This window comes from Eleginops maclovinus, chromosome 2 (genome assembly GCF_036324505.1).
Source record: "Eleginops maclovinus isolate JMC-PN-2008 ecotype Puerto Natales chromosome 2, JC_Emac_rtc_rv5, whole genome shotgun sequence".
NCBI classification, from domain to species: Eukaryota; Metazoa; Chordata; class Actinopteri; order Perciformes; family Eleginopidae; genus Eleginops; species Eleginops maclovinus.
Window position 1 is genome coordinate 2,855,755 of NC_086350.1, and position 12,142 is coordinate 2,867,896.

At 41.5% G+C, this 12,142-nt stretch overlaps 1 protein-coding gene across 1 annotated transcript in view; it reads left to right on the forward strand.

Moving 5' to 3' along the window:
• asz1 (ankyrin repeat, SAM and basic leucine zipper domain containing 1) overlaps positions 1-12,142 on the forward strand; it is a 30,303-nt gene that overhangs the window by 1,821 nt on the left and 16,340 nt on the right. The window contains exons 3-4 of the mRNA XM_063876795.1: positions 534-656; positions 5,509-5,620. Of these exons, the coding sequence (XP_063732865.1) occupies positions 534-656; positions 5,509-5,620 (235 nt within the window). The remainder of the gene's footprint in view (positions 1-533; positions 657-5,508; positions 5,621-12,142) is intronic.

Genomic DNA, 12,142 nt, shown 5'->3' on the forward strand with positions numbered 1-12,142 from the left:
TGTTTCAAATAATAGCCCGTTTGAGCTGCGCTGCCACTGCTTCTCTTTCTCCCGCTCTGCGTCCAGCTCCCTCTCTCACACACACACACACACACACACACACTGCCCCACCTTCCCGCTCACGTCACGTTTTTAAATACCCAACAGTGCGAACCATGGCGTCCCAGCAAAAAGCACACAGCGGCACGAGTTGGGGCGCGGAAACTGTCGCGTTATTGCGTCAACAATATCGATGTATATCTTATATCGATATTCTGCTTGAAAATATCGAGAATGGTTGAGTTGGTTGAACTTCCAAGTCACACATTTTTAAATCGACTGGCTGTGATTCCCAACGTTTCGCCAGAAAGAGATTCTCTGAAATCATTTGAGGTCGAGAAAAACAAGAATTTGAGAGAGGAAGTTTGAGGAAAAACAAAAGGATCTTGTTTTGTGTTTGCATCTTTGTGTGCTGGGGGTCATTAGGGACATCTTGACTTATTTAGATAATCATTTCATTGCTGCTCTTAATGGGATCCGTTTGCCGTGGACAGGCATGGAAGTGGAGACCAGGCTCGGGTTTGAGTGGACGCCTCTCATGTGTGCCGTCAGCGTGGCCGACTACGAGCTCACCAAACTGCTACTGGACCAAGGGGCCAGCGCCAACTTCTGCAAAGGTCAGACCAAATCACTTTTCAAATGACTGGAACAAAAGATCTGGCATATCTGAAACTGTTCACATCTTACATTCAACTCTGTTGTTTTATTTTCTCCTTGTAATTCATAGATTTTAACTAAGAAATGGTGAATTATTGTGGACAAACCCTGAAAAGACTTAATCACAATATTTTTACACCTCCCTGACTTGTGTCTCTTTTAGTTATGTATCATTGAACATAGGGAATAATACTTGAATGAAATAGTTAAAAGTAGAACACTTAAAAACCTTTCAAATGAAGCTTAAACTAAAGCCATAAATACAGCTCTTGGCTCTAAAAGACAAGCAAGTATCACCCAAAATGAATTATAGATAAAAGGCCCTTGTTGTTCACTCAAAGACACCAAATTAGGAATATAACTTTTCCTTTGAACATTTTTCCTGGTGCTTTTCATGGATATGCGAAGAGAAATTGAAACACCGTCCTTGGTGAGGCCCCGTTCATTCCTATGAAAGATGCTCAGTGGTGCATGAAGCAAAAAATGGACTGTAGGCACAAAAAGTACCCAGTAGATCCATTGACTTATCGATGAACTTCTTAAGCCCCGCCTCCGATCTCGGAAATGAATGGAGAGAGAAAAAATAACTCTGGATTCAACTTTTAGCGAATTTGAACAACTTTAACCCCCTAATGATTTAGATAAGCGCTCTAAGAGCACTGTGTTGTTGATTTAGCTTTAAATGATTGATAGACGTCTATTTCCAAATATAAGTCTATGGAAACTGTGTTTTTTGCCCCAATGATGTCAAAGACTAGAATGAAGGTGTAGTACCACCATTTGACCACTGGCCATTAGCTTTAAGTTTTTTTCCCCCTATAGGTTGAACAGAAATGACTCTCATATACTGTTTTGGTGGTCATCATGATATACATATAGGGTATACTAACCTGTCTATGATCCCTAACCCCTACAACTTCTCAAAACAAAATAACTAGGGCAGATAGTTTGATAGGCAACAGCATGACACCGCTGCCTTCCAGGCTCTGATCTCAAACAGCCATCCCTAATCCTCCCCGCGGTCCCTGTTGGTGTGGAGCCATCCTTCCCCGGTGGCACCTTTTTTCAATTTCCTCACCTGCTGCAGCCAAAAAGCGAGGGGACCAATCGGGGCCCTCGCACCAAAACGCTTCATCTGACATTACTTAATGGCGATGACGCCAAAGAGGAACTCTTGCAGAAACACACCTCTGATCCTCTCAGTTGTTTTTAGTTCATGCACAATGCACCCTCGTCCCACAGCAGCAGAAATTGAAGGCATCTGTTGGATGGAGGTCAGACTGGGTAAAGTAAGCATGGGGGGGAAGAACTCTTCCATGTCAAGAAATCTGCAGCTTTTTACATGAATCCTGTTGGAAAAATACAGCAATAGATCCCCAGGAACATAAGCCTGATGTCAGATGAGTTAGTTCAGTTGCATCGTTTCTTATCTGTAGAGGGCGGAAAGCTTCACTCCTGTCAGGACAGAAAGGGCTCTTCAAGTCTTAATTATTTTTGGCCTTTATCAATCAAAGGCAAAATAATTATTGTAAATGAGCTGCTTTTCTAACTCTCCGAACAATCGGCAGACAGTATTGTTTGTAATCTTGGAATTTAAGACCCTTTCTGCTGTTGAAAACCACCGTAAGTATGGTATCTTTTTAGTTCCAATAAGTGAAAAAGGTCTGGATAAGTTGTCGTACGTTTATGCGAATGAGAAGTGAAGCTGTGCAGTGATTGCTTATTGAAAAGTATCCATGATCACATCACGTTTATGCAGTACGTGCTAAAACATCTAGTTGACTTAAAGTGTAGTCGAAAGATAAACAATGGTGAATCATGTGAAACAGTCGGACAAAATAAGCAACTTGAAGACGTCCCGTTGAATTTCACGACCATGTGATGCCGTGTTGAACTATTTTTTGAGTTCCTAGATTTAAAAAAAACAACTTTTGCTTGTTTTTTTGGTTTGAAATGTAAATAAAAAGGTTGTAGCCGTAGTTCCTTTCTGCTGTTTTTCCCATTATAGTGAAATAATGTAAATGAATAAGGCTTCTAAAAGTTTGAAGTGAGGTTTAGTACCAAATACTGCAAATTAGTGATGAAATCTTTGGCCAATAGCACGACCAAGATCCTAGCTTGTGAATTAAAGTGTCAACAGCAGATGTTTTTCTAGAAATAGAGTATGAGGACGCTGATCTTGAATATGAGATGCATCAATTCAGTGTCGTCATTATGCATGTGTACCACCAGCCCCCGTTAACTAAATACTATACATAAAAGTGTGAAAGCGTTCTAAGAAATTCAGGATAAGACTAATAAATACATTTGAAAGTGGTGAAAAATAAACTGATAACTTCACGTTTTTCTGCATTCCTGTCGCCGTGCCAGAATTAAAAGTGAGTAAATCTGGTTATTTTGACGACACTGCCTCCTTAATTGTTTCAGGGGTCCATTAGAGGTCTTCCGGTGGCCCCTGTTTGTCCCTTAGACCCGCAGCACTGGTCATGCTCTCGGTATCTGATGTCAATTAATTCTCAGTCCAGAATGTCGAGTGTGTGACTGATTTCTCATGGCCTCTGCCTCTGAAGCTGCAGGCAGGTGAAGGAAGTGATTAGACGGGGGAGGGTGACGTGTGGTCGCGTCCTGGTGGCCGAGCGCAGGAATGCACGACTGATTGCTGACGGGAGCGCGGCGAACGTCACACACCCTCGCCCGCTCTCAGGCCTCGCATTTATTTACTCCACTTCTCTGCAGACGCAAAACCAGGCTGTCTGGTTTACACCCACACACATAGTATAAACATACACACACTTGCGCACAGATATGGAGCCAGGCATGCACACAAAGCCACAGGAACCCACATGCAGATGTAGAGAGGCATGCACACACACACACACACACACACACACACACACACACACACACTATGATACACACATGTTGGAGATTGGTGGAACAAAACAGGAATTAAAAGCACTGCCATGGGTCTCAGCCTGGTTTTATCAGGAGGAGATAAGGAAACAACATCTCTGAAGCCACTCTGTCCCATAAAGCCCGACACAAACACACACTTCCTGATGCCAGATAAACGGCTATCCATCTCCATCACCGTGCATATCGTCCTGCCATTTCCTCATTACGGCATGATGTATGACTTCATTGGGATGACAAAAAGGTACCTCTCTCTTCCCGCTAATCCGGATTTCTAGGTAGTGTAATTGCGATGAGAGTAATGAGGATTTCACACTTGTTATTTGTTTCCATGAAGCAACTAAACTACATCATTCTCCAAAGACATACGAGACTGGACAGTTTACACTAAACTTTACTTGTCCATTTAGACTAACGCCATTTCTACTTTTAAATAAGTCACAAAGGATTCTTGCTTTACAAACAGCTCCAAAAAACTGGGATTTAAGTCGTCAAGGCTGAACCAAAATCGCCCCGATGAAAATTGGCTAATGCTCGTGGTCTTTATTAACATCAAGCTCTTACAAATGAATCTCCTTCTGTATACTTCAAATGCTTCCTCTGCTACCTGGCCACTGTAAGACTGACTCAGCTGACAAGATAAAAGTCCCCTTTCATACCCATAATGTCTCACTCCTTCTGAAGCTTCTGATAGATTTTTACAACAGTAACCATTGACCATCACTAGATTATCAGTCAAATCTAGTTGGTGATATAGAAAGGATGCATGTCCATATAACCACTAATGCACGATAATGTAAAAACTACACTGAGTTGGTCAACCTTTCTCCAAAACTCTTTATGTTCAGGTAAGGTAAGTTTCAATTCAAAGTGCTTTACATCAACAGTAACACACAATAGTTAAGAGAGAAGACAAACTACATAGAAACCGTGCATGATAGAGATACAGAATAGTTTAAAATTTGAAAAAAATCAGAATTTTGAGGGAAAATAATAGAATTTTCAGATAAGTTTTTAGAATTTGAGAATTTTTTGTTTGCATTTTGAGAATTTGAGGGCGAAAAAAAACCTGAATTTTTGAGGAATATTGTTTTGAATTTTGAGGGAAAAAAGTAGAAGTTTGAGAAAAAAATCAGGTGCTGCAAGACGTGAAAGTGAAATGACTTCTGGGTAAGCAGCTGTAAAGAAAGGTTTTGAGCCTCGACTTAAAAGAACTCAGGGTTCGTGAAGACCTCAGGGGACCTCAGAGCTCTGGGTGGCTCGTAACAGATCAGCATGTCGGACATATGTTGGGCTCCCAAACCGTTTAGATGCTTTATAAGTTGGCGATAAAATAGACTTTATTGAGAGGATGAAGACAACAAGCTACATCAGCAAACTACAACACAACAACAGCATGTGATCAAGAGCTTTAAGGAAGTAAATGATCTGTGTACTATGGAAACAGATGGTGACTTACCCTTGCATAGCGTAGTTTGTTTGTAGTTTGTTAGAATTGCCGTTCCTAATTGCAGGTTACTTGGTAAAACTAATTTCAAGATATATTTGAACCAATTAGACCATCTTACAGGGTATAAGTGTGTTCTCAGTCTTATTGAAAATGTCAAGCTCTCCACCTGATGAGTTTCTTTAATGGTTTCTATCCAGTGGTCTGCAGTTGGAGGTTCAGCTTGTATGAATAAGTCCCTTTTTCCACTTTTATCACTTGTTAGTTTTCTTCTGGTAGGTTATCCAAAGAAATACCTGTACTTAAGAAAGGAATCTGTAAGTCCAGAATGTGCTGCACGGTTCTCTTTGGTACCAGCTGGTTACCTTTTTGTGTAATTGATGCTAAGCTAAATGTAATTCGATATAATTGTGATGATGAACTTATTCACCGATGTCGTCTTTTGTCCACAGATCATTGGACGGTGCTAATGGCCAGCTGCTCGGCATCTGCCAGTGAAGACAAGATCGCTCGCTGTGTGGAGATCCTACTATCCAGAAATGCTGACCCCAACATGGTGGACAAGTGAGTGGTACAGATGTGTTTTAGGGTCAAAATGTTTACAGGATATCCAGCACTGTCACACCCCTGTTGATGTGGGCCAAGTAAAAAGACTTGTCTTGAGCGCTGGAGAAACAAAGCAGGTGCTGGATCAGATTTCCTTTGATGCTCCTCGGTGTGTTCGGCTGCCATGTGGTAGCATCATGCACCGCGGCGCTCCCTGCACGGTGTATATTTGTTTGGAATGTCCTGTTATGGCATGTGCCTGTACAGACGGGTATCAGACAGACAGACAAACAAACACACAACGTGTAAGAGGCAGGCGGGAGGAGTTTAGAGGTTTTTTACACGCATGGATTCAGTCCAGAAAGTTGGGTAATGGGAAGGTCAAAAGGGACAATGGTGTCCAGGTTCAAGAAGCAGGAAAGATGTTGTTTGAATTTGACATTTCTTTAGGTGTTCACATCATTTATACGGAAGAAAATTAGGGCCTTTTTTTTTGATCCAACCAACTTTTTTCTTTTCTTGTTTATCTAGAATTAAATTCTGAAATCTGAGAAAAAGTCTGACTTTTGAGGAAAACAATCCAGAATTTTGAGAATATTTTTTAGAATTTTGAGAAGTTTTTGTTTTAGAATTATAAATCATGTAGCTCTAATCTTCATTCGTAGATTACATTTCAACAAGTTCCTGTTACACATTGAAATATATAAAAATGTTCACCTGGAAGTCTAGATGTCCTTTTACCTGCACCAACCATACATGCAGAACCAAGTGGACTTCATCCTGCTAATTTTGTTCATCATAACAATCATTTCAACAACAAAAAGGCGTGATGCTATAATGAGTGATGCCCCAAAGCCAAAATATTATATCTGCTTTTTATCACACGTTAAATGTCCAGCCATCACTAATGACAGGAGGAGACTGTAGCATAGAAACAACCAAGAACATCTCCAAGTTTCCATCTGACATAACACTTAATCGTAGGGTTACGTAACGACCTTCACTGTCCTCAAACACCTGCTCTCAACTGATCAGCAAATATATTCTACTTTCTACTGAAAAGATGAGAGCCAGCACCACACTCCATAATGTCAGAAATATCATCGAAACGATGGATCTCACAAATGAGTTTTCATGTAGACTATGCCACAAATCGGCTGCATGTGTGTGAGTGTTTAATAATGGAAGAGGGGCGCTTGAACATCCCTAAAACACGCTGCAACAGCCATGTTGCGGGGGAACATTTCCGAGAAAACTAACGCACTATAAATTGAAGTTTGAGAACAATCAGCCATCGCAGCCAGCAGACACAAACTCTGCTCCCCCGTCCCGGTGCGTAACAACAAAAATTCCCATCTGTTGCAGAACAATGAATGGAGGTCACTCTCGCAGCACTTTTACTGTTTCCATCTGTGGTTTTTGTGCCGCGTCAAAGGGGAGGATGCAGCCCCCAGTGGCTTTCTTGTTTAGCTTTCCCTAATCCCCTGCCACTCAGTCACTGCCATCGTGCCGTTACATGCACGACACACACCGCCCTGAACACACACATGGACACGCTGCAGCGTTGGGAAATTGATTGGTTCCTTCCCCAGACAAAATATTTGCAGCAGGATGCAGATGAAGGGAACAGCCCCCGACATCCAGAAGAATTTGAGGTTCATGTGGGTGCAGGGGATAAACGTCCTCCCCCTCATCGCCTCTTACGTCTGAATATCAAACCGATAATTAGCACCAGCTGCGCATCCCTAAACACGCCGTCTCTGTCATGTCTCAAAAGTCCTGCAGAACCATGTGGGGTCCATTGCCTCGCATTCTTTCACCTTCGCTGTACCGCTGTGTGTCAACCACAGTCGAGTTGTGCACAAACAGACGATGCGTGCATGGGGGGGTTGTTGGTGGACTTGCATGGCTTTGATGCTCGTACAGATTTGGGGTTTTGTGAGAGACCCCTTAACGGCTTGGGTCTGCAGTGGCATAATTCTAGCTTGGACATCCATGCATTTCAATGTCAGAAAAGCCCAATTTCTTAGATAACAATTACCCATGATGCATTGGCTGAAATGTAAATATGTTTTCCTTTTCTTCTCCAAAAAGTAATGAAAGCAGAACCAGGGCCTGTATTGACATAGACACACTTGCAGATGTAGAAATAAAGGAAGACTTCAAATTTAAAGGCATCATTTGTACATGAATATCTTACCATTTGAACTCTTTGTGAAACCTTTTGCGAGCTTGTTGAAAAGTCTTTATTAATTCAAGGAAACATCAACAAGCATCCATTTATAAAGTCTCATTGAACCCCTGCAGGATAATTAAAGCCTCATTTATCTCATCATAAGCTCAACACTGTCAACTTTGTACAACCTTAAAGACATTAACTTTAATCTATGAAGACATACATCTGCAGATCTGTACATGCTTGGAATAAGTCCAGAGAAGTTTGGGTAATGTGTAGGTCAAAAGGGCCAATGGTGTCCTGGATCAAGAAGCAGGCAAGATGTCGAAGATAGAACATTAAAACCAAATGTTTTTATTTTTTATCTGAGATTAAATTCAGACTTTTTTTCTCAGATTTCTGAATTTAATCTCAGATAATAAAAAAAAGTTAGATTTTTTTTTCTCAGAAATCTGACTTTTATGTTTCTGAAATCATGTCGCTCTAATCTTCATTTGTAGATTGAAGGCACTGACTTCATTTGAACAAGTTCCTCTTACACATTGAAAACAAAAAGGGTCCACCTGGAAGTCTCGGTGCCATTCTATCAGCACGTCAGAGTAACTAAAGACAGACATGAGCAGTTGATGCACGAATGGCCATTTTTTAAAGGGTGAACTATTCCTTTAAGGCTTGCCTGTGACCTTCAGTATGGTGACACTTGAATTTAGAGTCCCTAAGCCTGACTAAAATAAAAAAACACATTTCAAGACTAAACATTGATTACTAAACCTTACAATCTGCATGTATCTGTCTTTTGAATGGTCTCATGTTGGCGTCATGTCTTCTGGAGACTTCACTTTGACTTCTTCTGAAGGACTTGAGACCTGTTGTATAGTTTTTGCAGCAGCATCCATGTGTTAGACAGCCACTGTGCACAAAAACCATCGTCCATGATGATCAGTTAGATTATCAGCATGAAACTCGTTATAATTACTCCGTTTTTATTGTTGAGTGTGTTTGCCTTTGCACGGTGAGTCTCTCGTCTCGCCGTCCGATGTTTACTCTGAACTGTCTGCGTATCGATCAGCTGTTTGGACACTGGCCAAATCTCCCAGTCTGAAGGACACACACACACACAGTACGTGAGTGACCTTGCTACCGGTCTCACCGCTAAACCCCCCTTGGGAAAAGTCATTAGCTGAGGACACAAATGACTCGACCTATCCCTTTCTCCTTTTTCTCCCACACGTCACAGCTACTCTTCATTTGTTTGACTTCACGTAAAACATTAACTTTGGGATGTCTTGTAATTTATTAAAGGACGGAGCTGTGCTATAAATGCCATATTGTCTTGTGTGAGGAAATGTACCGTAAGAGAAGGTCATTTGTGGTATAAATGTCTCTGGATGAATTGGGGAAAATCTATGGATAAATATCTTTTTTAGAAGTGATCTAATTAAGGGGATTAGCACAAACTATTTGAGTAAAGTGCCTTTAAATGTAGTTTCTAGCAAGCGTGCAAATCCTCCGACACATGATTACATCTCCAACTCCAAATTGAACCTATGAAACACAAAGCATTGCCCGGTTCGGAGTCTTATTTCCACTGCAGTCGTTTAGTTTATGACAGGAGTGTCCAAACTACGGCCCAGGGGCAAACTGCGGCCCGTTTTCCCCTTTTTGAATTAATGAAAAAAATCTATGAAATCTGACCCACACCTGAAACTTGCCTGTCTTTTTTTTTACTTCTTAAATGTATATATGTAAACAGATATTACACAGTAGTATTCTTGTGATAATAAAACAACTTTTCAAATAAATTCAGACAATTAAAGTTAAAAAAATGTTCTAACAAATCTCACTTGATTGTAAAAAAGTCCAATTACTTATTTGCATATCAATATTTCCCCTTATTATGAGCAATCTGAGGCTTCTGTTTGTTAAAGAATGAGCTTTAAACACAATAAATGAAACCCTACAGAGAGCTGCGATGTAGGCTGTAGAAATATTCAAGTATCAAGAATAATTTACCTACATTTGATTGATTTTGCGAACTTATAACTTCACTTGTGAGGCGATACGTGTGGCCCAGCCCTCCGTATGTGGCTCTCTAAACATCCCTGGTTTCTGATGAAAATCCTGCTTTTTTTCTGTGTCAAATGATTTAAAACAAAGGGAAGTTTACCTCCAATACAATCCAGAAATACTGATGTAAACACAAGGCATGCACTTCGATTTAAGCACCTGTAAGTCCAGGTGTTACAAGCCTCTATTAAAAGAGCTGTCAATCAATTTAGGAACGTTATGCATTCCCATACTGTACTGTCGAGTCTTCCCGGTGCATGTGTTGCTCCTATCTCCTCTAAAAGCATCAAGCGAAGTGATGAATTGTCCCCGGACTTTCCCACCCGTTCAGATTGATGGACTACTTTGTCACACCCGCTGTGTTTGAGTCAGAGCTGATAAGAGTCAGGAGACCTGTAGCAGAGCTTATACAGACAGCAGCAAACACATGGGGAATGGCTATTGGTTGTACAGGTCAAAGCTGTTAAAACCAGGTCTCCAAATTGAATTTTGAGGAAAAAAATCTGAATTTTGACTTTTTTATTATTTTTTAGTCAAAAAAATAAATCTCGTATCCCTAACTTTCATTCGTAGATTTCAGTGACTGACTACGTTTCAAAAAGTTCCTCTTACACATTGATATACAAAAACATTCACCTGGAAGTCTAGATATCATTTTACCTGCACATCACCAAATCCATGCTTAATCACGGATGGATGTTAAAGTGACGCCAGAAAACAATATCTCTGTTAGTCAGAAAGGGTTTACTGAGTCCAGAGATATGGAGATGGGGTCAGATGTCTGGTCAGACGGCAGACACAGCTTACGGAGAATAAAGAGGGGATGGATGTCCGGTGGGTCTGCCGGGGGACGAGTGACAGGCAGCAGGCTGACACTGAGACTGAGATTTCTGATCCTCTCCTTTTTTCTGGAGGGGAAGTAAAGAAACCGGAGCTCTGGATTTATGTGTTGTTTGAGGTGCAATATACGACTCAGCAGCTTTTAGATGTGAAGACACTATTATTTTCCTCTTCACTCTGATGCAGGATTTACACCAGAAAGTGGGCGGGGCTTAATTTGTCAGTCAGTGCCATAGGGTGTTTCCCAAAGTGAAAGGAAGTATACTTGCTAGAACACTTCCTTGCTAGTCGTGTTCTATGGAGAATGAGGCTAGCGTGCTACCTAGTGTTCGGAGTTTGGAACGACTAGCTAGTTGTGGACGCTCTTCCGCTTTTAAACCGTGCACTTCTTACCATACACTGGTAAATTACTATTATGCAGGAGGAAAAAGACAAAGAAAAAACGTGTCAATTTGGATAAACGTATATATTTATTATACTTAGAATTATCTATTGCTTTCAACAAGGTGCTCAAGGAGAGAGAAACGGTCCGAACGCTCCCTGGACTCCCTCTCCCTGCGCTCATCTGCCTGGGGCTGGGACAGGATGTCCTCTCTCAGAAGTTGGAGGAAGGCATCCTCCCTCTCTCTTCTCCCCTGTGCTGCTCCTTCTCCTGTCCCTGCCCCTGCTCCTGCTCCTGCTCCGCTCTCCTCATCCTCCTCCTCCACTCTCACCCTAACCTGGCCCGGACTGGTTGGGAAAGAGCCCACGATCATGGGGGGGTGGGGGTCTGCCGAGGAGCTCATCCATGACGGCAAACCAACGCCATGACCCGCGGTTGGTTTGCCGTCCTCTGTGCCCTGGCCGGAGGCAGGGCACTTGCAGTCCTGACAATAAAAAACGAGTCTACTAACAATCTAACATTTCCCTGTTATACCTACAGCAAGAAGGCACTTCATGTAAAACAATATTCACCTCAAATTTAAAAATATATGTTTTAATGATTGCTGTCATCTTGCTCCTCACCTTATATTTACTCGTCAGGTTGCCCCATTTCTTTTTTGCCTGCACTGGAGTGACCTGGTCTTCCAAGCTCATCTGCTCAATCAAAGTGCCATCAAAATATAAGTAAATGATATAAATTACAATTACATAGGTACATTACAAATATTGCAAATTATTGGTGCATTTGTCTAACAACATTTAATTCCGCAAGAGCTTCTCACCGATAGCCATTAATGGCCGTATCCCAATATTTGAATTCTCAAAAACAAAGGGCGCGAGTTTTTGAGTGTTCTCGACTTTGGAACAGTGCTTGGCGGCGCTCTATGACGTAGCGTCCTTAAAAGGACGGCAGTTGAGCATGCTTCCTTGACTTTGGGAAACCGCCATAGACTATATAAATAATGGACGTAGTATCCGTGAAGTCAGCCATAGGTTTGTGAAGAGCCGTAATGAAGCTCAAAGTGGGCGACTCC